Raw genomic sequence first — 18,720 nt, 5'->3', positions numbered from 1 at the left:
ATTCTCTCCATGTGCCAAAACCATTTCAAAACACCCTCTTCTGCTCTCTCAACCACGCTCTTTTTATTTCCACACATCTCTCTTACCCTTACGTTACTTACTCGTTCAAACCACCTCACACCAAACACTGTCCTCAAACATCTCATTTCCCGCACATCCATCCTTCTGCGCACAACTCTATCCATAGCCCATGCCTCGCAACCATACAACATTGTTGGAACCACTATTCCTTCAAACATACCCATTTTTGCTTTCCGAGATAATGTTCTCGACTTCGACACATTCTTCAAGGCTCCCAGAATTTTCACCCCCTCCCCCACCCTATGATTCACTTCCACTTCTATGGTTCCATCCGCTGCTAGATCCACTCCCAGATATCTAAAACACTTTACTTCCTCCAGTTTTTCTCCATTCAAACTTACCTCCCAATTGACTTGACCCTCAACCCTACTGTACCTAATAACCTTGCTCTTATTCACATTTACTCTAACTTTCTTCTTTCACACACTTTACCAAACTCAGTCACCAGCTTCTGCAGTTTCTCACATGAATCAGCCACCAGCGCTGTATCATCAGTGAACAACAACTGACTCACTTCCCAAGCTCTCTCATCCACAACAGACTTCATACTTGCCCCTCTTTCCAAAACTCTTGCATTCACCTCCATAACAACCCCATCCATAAACAAATTAAACAACCATGGAGACATCACACACCCCTGCCACAAACCTACATTCACTGAGAACCAATCACTTTCCTCTCTTCCTACACGTACACATGCCTTACATCCTCGATAAAAACTTTTCATTGTTTCTAACAACTTGCCTCTCTCCCATATATATGTCTGTGTATGTATATGTTGAAATGTATATGTATGTATGTATGTGTATGTGCGTGTGTGGATGTTTGTGTGTATACATGTGTATGTGGGTGGGTTGGGCCATTCCTTGTCTGTTTTCTTACACTACCTCGCTGATGCGGGAGACGGCAATTAAGTATAATAACTATATATATATATATATATATATATATATATATATATATATATATATATTTTTTGCTTTGTCACTGTCTCCATTTGTCACTGTCTCCAGCGTTTGCGAGGTGGCGCAGGGAAACAGACGAAAGGAGTGGCCCAACCCACCCCCATACACATGTGTATGCATACGTCCGCACACGCAAGTGTACATACCTAAACAGCCATCCATGGTTTACCCCAGACGCTTCACATGCCCTGATTCAATCCACTGACAGCACGTCAACCCCGGTATACCACATCGATCCAATTCACTCTATTCCTTGCCCTCCTTTCACCCTCCTGCATGTTCAGGCCCCGATCACACAAAATCTTTTTCACTCCATCTTTCCACCTCCAATTTGGTCTCCCTCTTCTCCTTGCTCCCTCCACCTCCGACACATAATCCTCTTGGTCAATCTTTCGTCACTCATTCTCTCCATGTGCCCAAACCACTTCAAAACACCCTCTTCTGCTCTCTCAACCACGCTCTTTTTATTTCCACACATCTCTCTTACCCTTACGTTACTTACTCGATCAAACCACCTCACACAAAACATTGTCCTCAAACATCTCATTTCCAGCACATCCATCCTCCTGCGCACAACTCTATCCATAGCCCACGCCTCGCAACCATACAACATTGTTGGAACCACTATTCCTTCAAACATACCCATTTTTGCTTTCCGAGATAATGTTCTCGACTTCCACACATTCTTCAAGGCCCCCAGAATTTTCGCCCCCTCCCCCACCCTATGATCCACTTCCGCTTCCATGGTTCCATCTGCTGCCAGATCTACTCCCAGATATCTAAAACACTTCACTTCCTCCAGTTTTTCTCCATTCAAACTCACCTCCCAATTGACTTGACCCTCAACCCTACTGTACCTAATAACCTTGCTCTTATTCACATTTACTCTTAACTTTCTTCTTCCACACACTTTACCAAACTCAGTCACCAGCTTCTGCAGTTTCTCACATGAATCAGCCACCAGCGCTGTATCATCAGCGAACAACAACTGACTCACTTCCCAAGCTCTCTCATCCACAACAGACTTCATACTTGCCCCTCTTTCCAAAACTCTTGCATTTACCTCCCTAACAACCCCATCCATAAACAAATTAAACAACCATGGAGACATCACACACCCCTGCCGCAAACCTACATTCACTGAGAACCAATCACTTTCCTCTCTTCCTACACGTACACATGCCTTACATCCTCGATAAAAACTTTTCACTGCTTCTAACAACTTTCCTCCCACACCATATATTCTTAATACCTTCCACAGAGCATCTCTATCAACTCTATCATATGCCTTCTCCAGATCCATAAATGCTACATACAAATCCATTTGCTTTTCTAAGTATTTCTCACATACATTCTTCAAAGCAAACACCTGATCCACACATCCTCTACCACTTCTGAAACCACACTGCTCTTCCCCAATCTGATGCTCTGTACATGCCTTCACCCTCTCAATCAATACCCTCCCATATAATTTACCAGGAATACTCAACAAACTTATACCTCTGTAATTTGAGCACTCACTCTTATCCCCTTTGCCTTTATACAATGGCACTATGCACGCATTCCGCCAATCCTCAGGCACCTCACCATGAGTCATACATACATTAAATAACCTTACCAACCAGTCAACAATACAGTCACCCCCTTTTTTAATAAATTCCACTGCAATACCATCCAAACCTGCTGCCTTGCCAGCTTTCATCTTCCACAAAGCTTTCACTACCTCTTCTCTGTTTACCAAATCATTTTCCCTAACCCTCTCACTTTGCACACCACCTCGACCAAAACACCCTATATCTGCCACTCTATCATCAAACACATTCAACAAACCTTCAAAATACTCACTCCATCTCCTTCTCACATCACCACTACTTGTTATCACCTCCCCATTTGCACCCTTCACTGAAGTTCCCATTTGCTCCCTTGTCTTACGCACTTTATTTACCTCCTTCCAGAACATCTTTTTATTCTCCCTAAAATTTCAAACTATTCGCCATTTCCCGCGTTAGCGAGGTAGCGTTAAGAACAGAGAACTGGGCCACTGAGGGAATATCCTCACCTGGCCCCCTTCTCTGTTCCTTCTTTTGGAAAATTAAAAAAAATTGAGATGGGAGCATTTCCAGCCCCCCGCTCCCTCCCCTTTTAGTCGCCTTCTACGACACGCAGGGAAATACGTGGGAAGTATTCTTTCTCCCCTATCCCCAGGGATAATATATTTATATATATACACAAAATTTTTTGTGTATACCATAATTACCCTAGGAACCCTTTAAAAGAGTGAGCTCTGGTGTTAACTAGGATCTCTACAGCCCAAAACGTGCTACTTCTTTGGGGGTGAGAAATTATTTGAGAAGGCTGCACCTGTACATTTGATTAAGCATTTGAGATTACCAGAATTTGCCTGTTGTGGTTATCCTGCGGACAAAAATGCACATTCAACTTGTCTTATCACCAATAGACAAAACTGAGATTCCAATCTCAAGAAACTTCTAGCACCAACAAAGCCCATCTTTTCCTTGCTGCTGATCAAAGTGCAGCCTTGAAGCCACTTACAAGGAGTCCTCATGGTATATAATAATTCAAGTGTCAACATGTGATTCTAATCTCAAATACCTTTTTACTTTACATGCAAAAGTAACTAACTACAATATCTACAAGCAAAAATCAATGCTACTTACATTTTGAAGACCAGATGGTCCAGGGAATTCACTTGGGTTAAAATCACTCATAACCACAGGTTCCTCCTTTTCCACAGTTGACTGAAGAAATTCTGGGAAATCATTAGTATTTCCTTCAGAACTACGAGGTCCATCCCCCTCTTCTGCCCCACCACCATCATAACTATTACTTTGTACTGATAAGAAATCATCATTAGCAGATTGTTCAAAGCTATCCTGCTGTTCCACTTTAATATGTACTGGAGGTTGCTCCGTGTTCACATCAGTCTGTTTCTCCTCTTGTTGTTCTCGAGGATTGCTAGCTTCACTAGTACTGGGATGGCGTGCTGTATTTGGTTCATGGTGGTCTGGACTACTAGCAGCATTCCCAGGAGGTCTGCCAGGGCTATGTTCTGTTCCTACAGGTGTGACACGTCGTTCTTCTGCTCTACGCCTCTTGGCTGGGGGACTTGTTTGTTCAGGGCGTTGTCTACCATGAGGCACAGCACTTGTATTACTACTACTGCTTCCACTCTTTTTTGGCTCTTCATCTGGCACAGCTAAACCTTTAATTCTGAGACACTCTGCTGCTTTGATGAGAGATGAAAGTTCATTCTGTCTAACATTCACCTCACCAATGTACATATAATCCAACAAGAACTCAAGATCTTGACACTGTATATCTTTCAAAACAACTACAGGGTTCTTACATGGTGTGCGGTCAAATATATCACTAAAATATTCACTACATGTGGACAGAACCAACTTGTGGACGGGGTAAAACTTGCCCTCACATGCCAATGTCACATCAGTGTAAGTTTCCTGAAATGGAATAAAAAGGAATTAATACTGATTGAGAATGATGGAATGGTATCTTAATAACCATCCATCATCATACATGCAATTTTTTATGGCAATGTGGCAAGAGCAAAAGTTTGCCCTAATTGTGGATGTATCAACTGAATGCTAAAACAATGCGCTTTCCCCACCTTCCTTATCTAATGCAAAGCAGACAGGGTGTATGGGGGATGGGGGGGATATATATATATTATGGCCCTCCCAACTCTCTTCAACCATTGTCTTTACCACAACTGCTTCATATGCTCTCCCCCTATTTATCACATCAATCCAATCCATTCCATCTCATGCATTCTGTTTGCCCTCCTGAATGCTCAGCCCTATGCTCAAAATTTTTCTTCACACCATCCTCCTACCTTCCCTTTACTTCTTCCATTTCTGACATGCAGGTCTTCTTAGTCAGTCTTTCTTCACTTATCCTCTACACATGCCTGGACAACTCCAAGAATGGGAGGTATTTAGGAAAGCAGTGCTGACGTGTGTAAGACAAGAGTGTGGCATGCAGAAAGTGGGATGTGGACAGGTAAGAAAGGGTATGAGGTATAGGAAAAATGAAGATATCAAAAAATACAAAATACTGGACAGACTCAGATGCAGGCATAAAACGGTTAAATAACGTGAAAAACCATGGTGTGTTAATATCTAATGACAACCTTTCGCAAACAAAACAAACTGCCGCAAGCAGGAGGTGGCAGCCTGGATCCTGTGGCCTGGTGAATACCTGGTGAAGCCTTCATGTGTCTTCAACCCAACAGCCCAGGATAGGCCCAGGCTGCTGGACTTGGTTATTGGTCAACCCAGCAGTGGGAAACCACAACAATCAGACCTAGACAGCCCCAACAGCCTGGCTGGTCTGAAACAATTTATAGGTACTTGTCCACTGCTGTCTTTAGCTTCTCTACTGAGCATCCCATATAGTTTCTGATGGCAGCTGGCAAGGCGTTGAAGAGCCTTGGGCCCCGGAAGTTTAAAGTGTTCTCTCCTACTGTGAAAATCTGTGTCTGAGATATAGATAGATTTCAGCAGTTCCCAGTGATTTAGGTCCTTTGCTACAATAATAAGGGCTATGAAGGATCTCTTAAAATTTTCTAATTTTGAAATTTCACCTGCCTTGTGGGGTAATGTTAGGATGCAACACTATTCAATCAATGAAAGAACTGGCACTTTGAATAATACCAATACTATCGAATCTTCTCTTATCTTGAAGGTCCATTGGATTCTGCGTGAGGCAACAAATGTTTTATTGTGTTCACAGAACATTAGGTCATTATACATCATTACTCTGAAGTCTCTCATAACTCCATTAGACATTATTACATTTGGGCAGGAGCATTAGGCAGAAACATAAGTTAATAGTAGTTGGTCAGAATACCAGGCTTCTTAAGACTAAGAAACAGCTCGAGTTCACTAATCAAGAAGACTAATGTTGTGGCCATCCCCATGAGGAGTTCCAAATGGAAATAGGCATCAGAGATATAGACAGATAGATAGATAGACATTATCATTTGGAGGTCTTTGACATTATTCAGCTGGTCTATGATAGCACCTGTGTCTGCAAAGGTAACCTGTGTTATGTTTGACTTCCTCATTTTTCCTAAACCAGAGGAGTCAAAACTTATCTCCAACGAAATGTATTCTGATCTCAACTCCTCAGTTAGACTTTATGTCTATTTGCAGCCTTTCTGTATCTTCTGTTTATCTGATTTTCATGCTTATCCTTGTACTATCAGCTGAGGACATGAAACTGTGGCTTATGTTTTCAATGATGTCAGATATAAAAATGAAGAACAGAAGGGTGCAAGGGTAGTTCCTTGGGGGACTAAGCTTTTTACCATGGGGGCACTGGAGATTCCATGGTTTACAACTAGGTGCTGTGATCTGTTCGTTAAAAAGTTGTATATCTCCCAATTTTCCTGGTTATTCTCATCTTTTGCACTTTGTCAAATGTTTTACAAAGTCTATGCAAAGCATGTCAGCATTTTCTTTCTTTTCTAGAACTTCAACAATTCTATCATAGTAGTCATTAATATAAGAGAGACCTGACACCATGACTTCATCATTTCCATAAATTTCATCAGCTTGCCACTTAGGATTCTTCTAAGATGTGTAGTGCTAATGCGATGGGTCAATAGTTTTTTGGACTGCCTTGCTTCCTCCTCTGTGGAGTGGTGTGATGTAAGTCAGTTTCACACTTAGAAATAATGGCAGAATCTAGGCTTATTCTCCAAAGGATATTAGTGCATGCTCTAATGGTGTCATGCATTCTTTATGAAGACTGAGTCCAAGAGTCTGAGCCTGGAGCTGGCTGCATGGGCATGCTCCCAATGACTGTCTTGAAAACTTCCGCTAAGGTGGTATTCTCTGCTGTAAGTACACTTGGGGGATTACTCCTTAAGAAGTCTGAGTCATTTATCTTTAATGAGGTTTTTGACTCACTAAATACAGATTCATACTGCCATTTTTGAATCTCATTTAATTCCTAACAGCTGTCAGTAAAAACATCTTCTAAGGAAGACAATGGAGTTTGTGGTCCTGGATTAGCACTTTGCATACAAAAGTACACTGGGTTACTTCTTATTTCATTAATGGCTTTTTCTTCTTTTTCCTGCATTTCATATAATCTTAGTTTATGGTCTTTGTACGATAATTCAATGGATATGCTTTCCTTCCCTTGCTATGGCTTCTTTTGAACGGTCTGCAATTCTTTTTTGGATCCAGTCTATGCTCATCTTTCTCATTCTAACCTAAACATTTTGTGCATTCTTCTTGATGGCATTTGTCTGTTGCATATCTGGAGTGCCAAAGTGGTCATTTCTTTTACAGAATCCTCCCATTTTGTCACTGGCATCTAACTGAATGCATTCTCCTATTTCATCTGTTTGCTATCAAAACTGATATTACTGAAAATTACTGCTATTACACATGTTCTGACAATGTGATTTATAGGATATAGAATCTTTATTACTTCAATTAGGTAGTGATAAAAGAATAAGATGCTTAAGAAAATGTCACATAGTAAGCAGATTGTTATTCCCTCTGGATTTCCTTTTTAATTGATGGCAGAGGATAGGTAGTGATAAAAGAATAAGATGCTTGAGAAAATGTGACATAGTAAGCAGATTGTTATTACCTCTGGATTTTTTTTTTTAATTGGTGGCAGAGGAAGAACTTTTCACATGATCTGAATAACTTTCTTTTAGCAGATACTGTCTCAAACATTCAATTTCCAACACATCCACCCTTCTCTGGACATTTTCATCTACAGCACATGCCATACATCCATACAACACTGAGGCTACTGTGCCTTCAAAAATACCAATTTTGCCCTCCCACATAATGCCCTTTCCTCACATTTCCTAGTGTTCCCAGGACCTTCACCACATCACCAACCCTGAGACTTGCTTCCATGGTTCCATTCACTGAGAGAGAGAGAGAGAGAGAGAGAGAGAAAGAGAGAGAGAAAGAGAGAGAGAAAGAGAGAGAGAAAGAGAGAGAGAAAGAGAGAGAGAAAGAGAGAGAAAGAGAGAGAGAGAAAGAGAGAGAGAGAGAGAGAGAGAGAGAGAGAGAGAGAGAGAGAGAGAGAGAGAGAGAGAGAGAGAGAGAGAGAGAGAGAGAGAGAGAGAGAGAGAGAGAGAGAGAGAGAGAGAGAGAGAGAGAGAGAGAGAGAGAGAGAGAGAATCAGTGCTATTGGTTGGTAAATTTTGTGATTTTTGCTTCCTCTTTTGTGCAGTGGGGTGATATGAGTCAGTTTCAAGCTCTTGGGGATGTTGCAAGATTTTTTTTTGTCCAAAAGATAGACTTGTGCAATAGATATTTTGCATATGTTTATAAAGACAGAGTTCCAGGGGTCTAGTTCTGAAGCATGGCACATGGCTATATTCTCAATATCCCCTCAGAATCCTGCAGCAAAGTAGTGATAGCTGCAATATGTAATAAAGGTGATGAGACATAACTTGTTTGGAAGGCCTCCAATTCAATTTTGACTCCTGCCTTTGTGCTTCTTTATAATTCCCATTTTCACCTCTAAATAAATCACTTTACATCAGCAAGAAAGTCCTTCACTCTTGTCGTCTCCTGGTCATTTATGAGTCAGAAATAAGGGCAATATTTCCGCTAAAAGTCACTCAGTTCTGAAACAATGTGGCAGAGATGCATGTAAAACAACTGCAACAATGTCACTTTTTATGTAAGACACATGCCTTGAGAAGAAGTTACCTGCCTAAAACATCCCTCTGCTGTAATCCTCCATGTGCACTACTTAGCGTTTCTGTTACTATTGCAGATTTTCCTGTCTTGAAAAAATACTTAACCCAAGTTAAGGGAGAGTTTGGGTTAAGTTGGATATCTGTATGTCGAGTCATCCATAAATCAGGGAGCTTCTGTATTCATCAGTAAGAAATATAAAAAGAAATCAAGTCAATGATACTACAGTTCTCCACAACTGAACAAGCAGCTCCAATTCCCACTGTGGCATCATAATCCAATAAATTTGAAATTACTTTTCATTCTAAACCCAGTTCCACTGCACTTCACTTTGTTCACCCCCATGCACAGGGTAAGGTGCCCCTCAACCTCAATATTTTCATTTAATTCGTTTATATATTCATCCTGACTTTCAGGGAAACTTAGTATAACAGTTCCAGAGGTATAACCACTGAGCTCTACTTAAGTGCTAGAACTGGCATGTAAAGGTAGGATTGGAGGGTTGGCATGTACAACTGGAAGTGATAAGACTGGTCAGAAGTTCCCAATTGGGCATAAAAGTCTATGTATTGTGGGGGTTGTAATGATCAGGAATTTGTGCTAGGTACCTAATAATCTCTTGCAGATCATTATAGAAGGAAAAAGTCATGACGCCAGCAGGATTATCCCAAGCGGAACCTAACCAACATCTGTAGTACAAATTGAAATTCCCTTCATTGATGAATTCAGCATTTGAATGTGATTAAAGCACTGCTTCATGGCAGGAATCAAAGACTTGGGAGAACTGGGAGAATTTACACATATGAAAACAAGTTACATAAGGTAAAGAAATTCTAAAGCTTCAAAGAAATGACAGCAATGGATGTCTATGTACTATAGTAAGCATAAACACCACCCTTGGAACAGAAACAATGCTAAATATTTCTATTAAGAGATTTGATATTGTTAGGCAGAGGCAGCCATAGAAAACTGGGTTTCAGAAAAAAGCTGATTAAGAGAAGAGGTAGACACGAAAGTATTTAACAGAGGGTTGGATTTATCATTATTATCTTTGGGCATATGATAGAGTTGATAGAGATGCTCTGTGGAAGGTATTAAGAATATATGGTGTGGGAGGCAAGTTGTTAGAAGCAGTGAAAAGTTTTTATCGAGGATGTAAGGCATGTGTACGTGTAGGAAGAGAGGAAAGTGATTGGTTCTCAGTGAATGTAGGTTTGCGGCAGGGGTGTGTGATGTCTCCATGGTTGTTTAATTTGTTTATGGATGGGGTTGTTAGGGAGGTGAATGCAAGAGTTTTGGAAAGAGGGGCAAGTATGAAGTCTGTTGGGATGAGAGAGCTTGGGAAGTGAGTCAGTTGTTGTTCGCTGATGATACAGCGCTGGTGGCTGATTCATGTGAGAAACTGCAGAAGCTGGTGACTGAGTTTGGTAAAGTGTGTGAAAGAGGAAAGTTAAGAGTAAATGTGAATAAGAGCAAGGTTATTAGGTACAGTAGGGTTGAGGGTCAAGTCAATTGGGAGGTAAGTTTGAATGGAGAAAAACTGGAGGAAGTAAAGTGTTTTAGATATCTGGGAGTGGATCTGGCAGCGGATGGAACCATGGAAGCGGAAGTGGATCATAGGGTGGGGGAGGAGGCGAAAATTCTGGGAGCCTTGAAGAATGTGTGGAAGTCGAGAACATTATCTCGGAAAGCAAAAATGGGTATGTTTGAAGGAATAGTGGTTCCAACAATGTTGTATGGTTGCGAGGCGTGGGCTATGGATAGAGTTGTGCGCAGGAGGATGGATGTGCTGGAAATGAGATGTTTGAGGACAATGTGTGGTGTGAGGTGGTTTGATCGAGTAAGTAACGTAAGGGTAAGAGAGATGTGTGGAAATAAAAAGAGCGTGGTTGAGAGAGCAGAAGAGGGTGTTTTGAAATGGTTCGGGCACATGGAGAGAATGAGTGAGGAAAGATTGACCAAGAGAATATATGTGTCGGAGGTGGAGGGAACGAGGAGAAGAGGGAGACCAAATTGGAGGTGGAAAGATGGAGTGAAAAAGATTTTGTGTGATCGGGGCCTGAACATGCAGGAGGGTGAAAGGAGGGCAAGGAATAGAGTGAATTGGAGCGATGTGGTATACCGGGGTTGACGTGCTGTCAGTGGATTGAATCAAGGCATGTGAAGCGTCTGGGGTAAACCATGGAAAGCTGTGTAGGTATGTATATTTGCGTGTGTGGACGTATGTATATACATGTGTATGGGGGTGGGTTGGGCCATTTCTTTCGTCTGTTTCCTTGCGCTACCTCGCAAACGTGGGAGACAGCAAAAAAAAAAAAAAAAAAAAAAAAAAAAAAAAAAAAAAAAATCTTTGGGGATAGAGGAGAAAAAATACTTCCCAAGCATTCCCTTGCATATTGCATACAAGAAGGCAACTATGGGGGGGGACCTTTCCTCCTTGTAGTTCAGACTTCACATATGTCCTTAATTCTATGAAGTTCTTATTTTCAGTTTAAACCCTTGTTTCACTGCTATTTGTTTTTATTTCTTAATTTTTTCATTTAGCTAAAATCAAATGGAAGAGGATATTTAAGAACACCTCTCTCCTTCGCCTCTACAAACTGGTTAGCACAACTTAGTCACATCCAGTCTCAAGTGCCTTCACGGAATGGGTATCTTTTTAGTGAAGAGCTCAATAGAATAAAACTGGAAATTTACTAAACATTACGACAGTAAAGGCTCTGCTACAAGTTAAAGTGAACTTCATTTACACTTGCTGTAAGATGTACCCTTTCCCTTTGAGTAACTCTGCGTTGAACAGAAAGATCTGTGGATAAGACAAATAATGCAAATATTGTTGACTGGTTGGTAAGTTTATTTAATGTATGTATGATTCATACTGAGGTGCCTGAGGATTGGCGGAATGCTTGCATAGTGCCATTGTACAAAGGCAAAGGGGATAAGAGTGAGTGCTCAAATTACAGAGGTATAAGTTTGTTGAGTATTCCTGGTAAATTATATGGGAGGGTATTGATTGAGAGGGTGAAGGCATGTACAGAGCATCAGATTGGGGAAGAGCAGTGTGGTTTCAGAAGTGGTAGAGGATGTGTGGATCAGGTGTTTGCTTTGAAGAATGTGTGAGAAATACTTAGAAAAGCAAATGGATTTGTACGTAGCATTTATGGATCTGGAGAAGGCATACGATAGAGCTGATAGAGATGCTCTGTGGAAGGTACTAAGAATATATGGTGTGGGAGGCAAGTTCTTAGAAGCAGTGAAAAGTTTTTATCGAGGATGTAAGGCATGTGTACGTGTAGGAAGAGAGGAAAGTGATTGGTTCTCAGTGAATGTAGGTTTGCGGCAGGGGTGTGTGATGTCTCCATGGTTGTTTAATTTGTTTATTGATGGGGTTGTTAGGGAGGCGAATGCAAGAGTTTTGGAAAGAGGGGCAAGTATGAAGTCTGTTGTGGATGAGAGAGCTTGGGAAGTGAGTCAGTTGTTGTTCGCAGATGATACAGCGCTGGTGGCTGATTCATGTGAGAAACTGCAGAAGCTGGTGACTGAGTTTGGTAAAGTGTGTGAAAGAAGAAAGTTGAGTAAATGTGAATAAGAGCAAGGTTATTAGGTACAGTAGGGTTGAGGGTCAAGTCAATTGGTAGGTAAGTTTGAATGGAGAAAAACTGGAGGAAGTAAAGTGTTTTAGATATCTGGGAGTGGATCTGGCAGTGGATGGAACCATGGAAGCAGAAGTGAATCATAGGGTGGGGGAGGGGGCGAAAATTCTGGGAGCCTTGAAGAATGTGTGGAAGTCGAGAACATCATCTCGGAAAGCAAAAATGGGTATGTTTGAAGGATTGGTGGTTCCAACAATGTTGTATGGTTGCGAGGTGTGGGCTATGGATAGAGTTGTGCGCAGGAGGGTGGATGTGTTGGAAATGAGATGTTTGAGGACAATATGTGGTGTGAGGTGGTTTGATCGAGTAAGTAATGTAAGGGTAGGAGAGACGTGTGGTAATAAAAAGAGCATGGTTGAGAGAGCAGAAGAGGGTGTTCTGAAATGGTTTGGGCACATAGAGAGAATGAGTGAGGAAAGATTGACCAAGAGGATATATGTGTCGGAGGTGGAGGGAACGAGGAGAAGTGGGAGACCAAACTGGAGGTGGAAAGATGGAGTGAAAAAGATTTTGAGTGATCGGGGCCTGAACATGCAGGAGGGTGAAAGGTGGGCAAGGAATAGAGTGAATTGGATCGATGTGGTATACCGGGGTCGACGTGCTGTCAATGGATTGAATCAGGGCATGTGAAGCGTCTGGGGTAAACCATGGAAAGTTCTGTGGGGTCTGGATGTAGAAAGGGAGCTGTGGTTTCGGGCATTACTACATGACAGCTAGAGACTGAGTGTGAATGAATGGGGCCTTTGTTGTCTTTTCCTAGCGCTACCTCGCACACATGAGGGGGGAGGGGGATGTTATTCCATGTGTGGCAAGGTGGCGATGGGAATAAATAAAGGCAGACAGTATGAATTATGTACATGTGTATATATGTGTATGTCTGTGTGTGTATATATATGTGTACATTGAGATGTATAGGGATGTATATTGGCGTGTGTGGACGTGTATGTATATACATGTGTATGGGGGTGGGTTGGGCCATTTCTTTCGTCTGTTTCCTTGCGCTACCTCACAAACGCAGGAGACAGCGACAAAGCAAAATAATAAAAATAAAAAAAAATCAATATTATTTTTGACATAAAAATGTTACCATATCATGGATATTCTGAATTACTGGCAGTAATTCTTATTAAATGGAGCTAAGGTTCTGATCATAATCTTCTAGATTTGAGAACCATGTTGTACTTTAATTTCTAAAAGCTGAAACAGGAGGAGGAGCCAAACAAGGAGTGCTCATCCTCCTTGAAGGATCGAGCTGGGGTGTCTGTATGTATGAGGATGAAATAAAGATGAGAAGGGAGAGAACTAGTATACTTGAAGTGTGGAACCAGAATCTTCCAGCTCTGAGCAAAACAAAGCTAAATGGGAAGGGGGAAGAATGGTTTGGGAATATCTGAGAGGCAGTGGGATTTCTATGAGGGGTGAGAGCTAAGGATGGGGTAGCCCTTCTGCTGCTTAAGTGTGTGGAACAGTGTAAGAAAGTGAGCATCGGACTGATGTAAGTAAAAATGAACGTGAATTAAAACAGGTGGGCTATCACTAGTTCTCATGCACCTGAATTGAGACAGCTATGGAAGAGAGGAGTGCGTTTTGGTAGGAGCTAAGTGAGTGTGTCAGCAATTTTGATTCAAGCAATCAAGTATTAGTTTTGGATGATCTGAATGTGAAAGTGGGTAATATGGTAGCAAAAAGTATAACGTGTGGACATGGGGTAATCAGTGTTGTGGATGAAAATGGTGAACAGCTTGTAAATTATGAACTGAAAAAAGGACTAGTCACTGGGACACCTGGATTAAAAAGAGGTACATGCATGAGCATACATGAATGAGTAGGAAAGATGGTACACATGCATTATTGGCCTTAGTACTAATTGAGAGGCATGCAGAGAAGAGACTCTTGGATGTGAATGGGCTGAGAAAGGCAGTTAGTGGGATGTCTGATCTCTGCGTGGTGGATGAAGATGAAGGTCTGTAGACACTTTAGGAAATGAGGAAATGATAAAGGTGGGAAGAGAGTGAGCTTGGAAAAGTCTTGCATGGAAAAATACCAAAAGAGATTGAGTGTACAATAGCAAAAGATGATAGTAAATGAAACTTGGGAAGGGGGTGAGAAATGGGAGGAATTTTGGGAAGCACAATTTAAATGTGTGAGAGACATGCACTGCAAGTAGAAGGTGGATGCTGGAAAGGTAAGAAAGTGGAGTGAGTGATGCAATGAGGTAGTCACTTTGCTAGTGAAGAAGAGAGGTGCATGGGTATTATTTGCTGGGAAGGAGTGCAAGCAATTGGGAGACACAAGAAAAAGAGGGCAAATGAGATTTGGGGTGAGCAAGAATCAGCAAACTTCAAGAGGAATTAGAAAATATTCTGGAGGGAGATTAACTGAGGGAGGAGAGTAAGAAAACATATGGGAACATGAGTGACAGGGAAAATGGATGAGTGATAACAGGGAGAAATGAGGTGCCACACGATGGAGTAAGTATTTTGAAGGGCTGTTGATTGTGTCTGACACAGTAACAGATGTAGGGTTTTTGGGGTGGGAAGGTATGCCAGGTGATACAGTCATAATAAGTGGTTTGGTGAAAAGAGAAGAGGTGGTGGGGGCCTTGCAGAAGATAAAATGCAGCAAGTCAACTTGTTAGTTAGGATTTTCGATGTATGTACAAATCATGGGAAGATGCCTGTATAATGGCACTGTATAAAGGAAAGGAGAACAAAGGAAATGTTCCGATAACAGAGTATAAGTTTATACAGCATCCAAAGACATACAATATCTCATTTTCACACTTGAAAACACTTAGCTTATACAACTCATTCTTCATAGCTCTAGATTTTTTTGCAGAGCGCATCATATACTAGACCTGCCTTTTGGCAAAATGGTAAGTGCAACAGATACAAGTAGCAGACAAGAATGTTAAACAGAAGCATTAAGGAGAAAAATCAGATAAAAGTAGAAGGCAGGAGCATTAATTTGGAACATCAAGTAGAAATAGTAGGCTGGAACATTAGACAGAAGTAGCAAGTATGAACATTGCACTACAGTTCATCCTCTGCCACTGGCCAGTTAAGTGAGTCACTAAGGTTTTGATGCAGCACTGGATTTTAAGTTATGGAGACTTTTGCCATGCCCATCCCCTTGAAGGAGTTCCAAAAGAGAAAGAGCATCAGAAATATAGACATATAGATAGATAGATGTGTGTATATGTGCGTATGTATGTGTATATATATATATATATATATATATATATATATATATATATATATGAGATGTTTTGAGGACAATGTGTGGTGTGAGGTGGTTTGATCGAGTGAGTAACGTAAGGGTAAGAGAGATGTGTGGAAATAAAAAGAGCGTGGTTGAGAGAGCAGAAGAGGGTGTTTTGAAGTGGTTTGGGCACATGGAGAGGATGAGTGAGGAAAGATTGACCAAGAGGATATATGTGTCGGAGGTGGAGGGAACGAGGAGAAGAGGGAGACCGAATTGGAGGTGGAAAGATGGAGTGAAAAAGATTTTGTGTGATCGGGGCCTGAACATGCAGGAGGGTGAAAGGAGGGCAAGAACTAGAGTGAATTGGAGTCATGTGGTATACAGGGGTTGACGTGCTGTCAGTGGATTGAAGCAAGGCATGTGAAGCGTCTGGGGTAAACCATGGAAAGCTGTGTAGGTATGTATATTTGCGTGTCTGGACGTGTGTATGTACATGTGTATGGGGGGGGGGGGGTTGGGCCATTTCTTTCGTCTGTTTCCTTGCGCTACCTCGCAAACGCGGGAGACAGCGACAAAGTATAAAAAAAAAAAAAAAAAAAAAAAAAAAAAAAAAAAAAAATATATATATATATATATATATATATATATATATATATATATATATATATATATATTATCCCTGGGGATAGGGGAGCAAGAATACTTCCCACGTATTCCCTGCGTGTCGTAGAAGGCGACTAAAAGGGGAGGGAGCGGGGGGCTGGAAATCCTCCCCTCTCGTTTTTTTTTTTTTAATTTTCCAAAAGAAGGAACAGAGAATTGGGCCAGGTGAGGGTAGTCCCTCAAAGGCTCAGTCCTCTGTTCTTAACGCTACCTCGCTAATGCGGGAAATGGCGAATAGTTTGAAAGAAAAGAAAGAAAATATATATATATATATATGTATTATCCCTGGGGATAGGGGTGAAAGAATACTTCCCACGCATTCCTCGCGTGTCGTAGAAAGCGACTAGAGGGGACGGGAGCGGGGGGCCAGAAATCCTCCCCTCCTTGTATTTTTTTAACTTTCTAAAATGGGAAACAGAAGGAGTCACGCGGGGATTGCTCATCCTCCTCGAAGGCTCAGATTGGGGTGCCTAAATGTGTGTGGATGTAACCAAGATGTGAAAAAAGGAGAGACAGGTAGTATGTTTGACGAAAGGAATCTGGATGTCTTGGCTCTGAGTGAAACGAAGCTCAAGGGTAAAGGGGAAGAGTGGTTTGGGAAAGTCTTGGGAGTAAAGTCAGGGGTTAGTGAGAGGACAAGAGCAAGGGAAGGAGTAGCAGTACTCCTGAAACAGGAGTTGTGGGAGTATGTGATAGAATGTAAGAAAGTAAATTCTCGATTAATATGGGTAAAACTGAAAGTTGATGGAGAGAGATGGGTGATTATTGGTGCATATGCACCTGGGCATGAGAAGAAAGATCATGAGAGGCAAGTGTTTTAGGAGCAGCTGAATGAGTGTGTTAGTGGTTTTGATGCACGAGACCAGGTTATAGTGATGGGTGATTTGAATGCAAAGGTGAGTAATGTGGCAGTTGAGGGAATAACTGGTATACATGGGGTGTTCAGTGTTGTAAATGGAAATGGTGAAGAGCTTGTAGATTTATGTGCTGAAAAAGGACTGATGATTGGGAATACCTGGTTTAAAAAGCGAGATATACATAAGTATACGTATGTAAGTAGGAGAGATGGCCAGAGAGCGTTATTGGATTACGTGTTAAATGACAGGCGCGCGAAAGAGAGACTTTTGGATGTTAATGTGCTGAGAGGTGCAACTGGAGGGATGTCTGATCATTATCTTGTGGAGGCTAAGGTGAAGATTTGTATGGGTTTTCAGAAAAGAAGAGTGAATGTTGGGGTGAAGAGGGTGGTGAGAGTAAGTGAGCTTGGGAAGGAGACTTGTGTGAGGAAGTACCAGGAGAGACTGAGTACAGAATGGAAAAAGGTGAGAACAATGGAAGTAAGGGGAGTGGAGGAGGAATGGGATGTATTTAGGGAATCAGTGATGGATTGCGCAAAAGATGCTTGTGGCATGAGAAGAGTGTGAGGTGGGTTGATTAGAAAGGGTAGTGAGTGGTGGGATGTAGAAGTAAGAGTATTAGTGAAAGAGAAGAGAGAGGCATTTGGACGATTTTTGCAGGGAAAAAATGCAATTGAGTGGGAGATGTATAAAAGAAAGAGACAGGAGGTCAAGAGAAAGGTGCAAGAGGTGAAAAAAAGGGCAAATGAGAGTTGGGGTGAGAGAGTATCATTAAATTTTAGGGAGAATAAAAAGATAATCTGGAAGGAGGTAAATAAAGTGCATAAGACAAGGGAGCAAATGGGAACTTCAGTGAAGGGTGCAAATGGGGAGGTGATAACAAGAAGTGGTGATGTGAGAAGGAGATGGAGTGAGTATTTTGAAGGTTTGTTGAATGTGTTTGATGATAGAGTGGCAGATATAGGGTGTTTTGGTCGAGGTGGTGTGCAAAGTGAGAGGGTTAGGGAAAATGATTTGGTAAACAGAGAAGAGGTAGTAAAAGCTTTGCAGAAGATGAAAGCCGGCAAGGCAGCAGGTTTGGATGGTATTGCAGTGGAATTTATTAAAAAAGGGGGTGACTGTATTGTTGACTGGTTGGTAAGGTTATTTAATGTATGTATGACTCATGGTGAGGTGCCTGAGGATTGGCGGAATGCGTGCATAGTGCCATTGTACAAAGGCAAAGGGGATAAGAGTGAGTGCTCAAATTACAGAGGTATAAGTTTGTTGAGTATTCCTGATAAATTATATGGGAGGGTATTGATTGAGAGGGTGAAGGCACGTACAGAGCATCAGATTGGGGAAGAGCAGTGTGGTTTCAGAAGTGGTAGAGGATGTGTGGATCAGGTGTTTGCTTTGAAGAATGTATGTGAGAAATACTTAGAAAAGCAAATGGATTTGTATGTAGCATTTATGGATCTGGAGAAGGCATATGATAGAGTTGATAGAGATGCTCTGTGGAAGGTATTAAGAATATATGGTGTGGGAGGCAAGTTGTTAGAAGCAGTGAAAAGTTTTTATCGAGGATGTAAGGCATGTG

The 18,720-nt window shown here is 41.5% G+C and overlaps 1 protein-coding gene across 21 annotated transcripts in view; it reads right to left on the bottom strand.

Annotated features, from left to right (window-relative positions):
* The window catches only part of LOC139751609 (uncharacterized), a 430,524-nt gene that overhangs the window by 389,745 nt on the left and 22,059 nt on the right, over positions 1-18,720 (bottom strand). For all 21 annotated transcript variants that reach the window (XR_011713395.1, XM_071667219.1, XM_071667214.1 and 18 more), the window contains exon 3: positions 3,725-4,525. Coding sequence is in view for 20 of the 21 variants with exons in the window: in XM_071667219.1 (XP_071523320.1) it covers positions 3,725-4,525 (801 nt within the window). In the remaining variant the exon portion in view is untranslated. The remainder of the gene's footprint in view (positions 1-3,724; positions 4,526-18,720) is intronic.

This window comes from Panulirus ornatus, chromosome 11 (assembly GCF_036320965.1).
Source record: "Panulirus ornatus isolate Po-2019 chromosome 11, ASM3632096v1, whole genome shotgun sequence".
NCBI lineage: Eukaryota > Metazoa > Arthropoda > Malacostraca > Decapoda > Palinuridae > Panulirus > Panulirus ornatus.
This window is presented reverse-complemented; position numbering and strand designations above follow the sequence as displayed.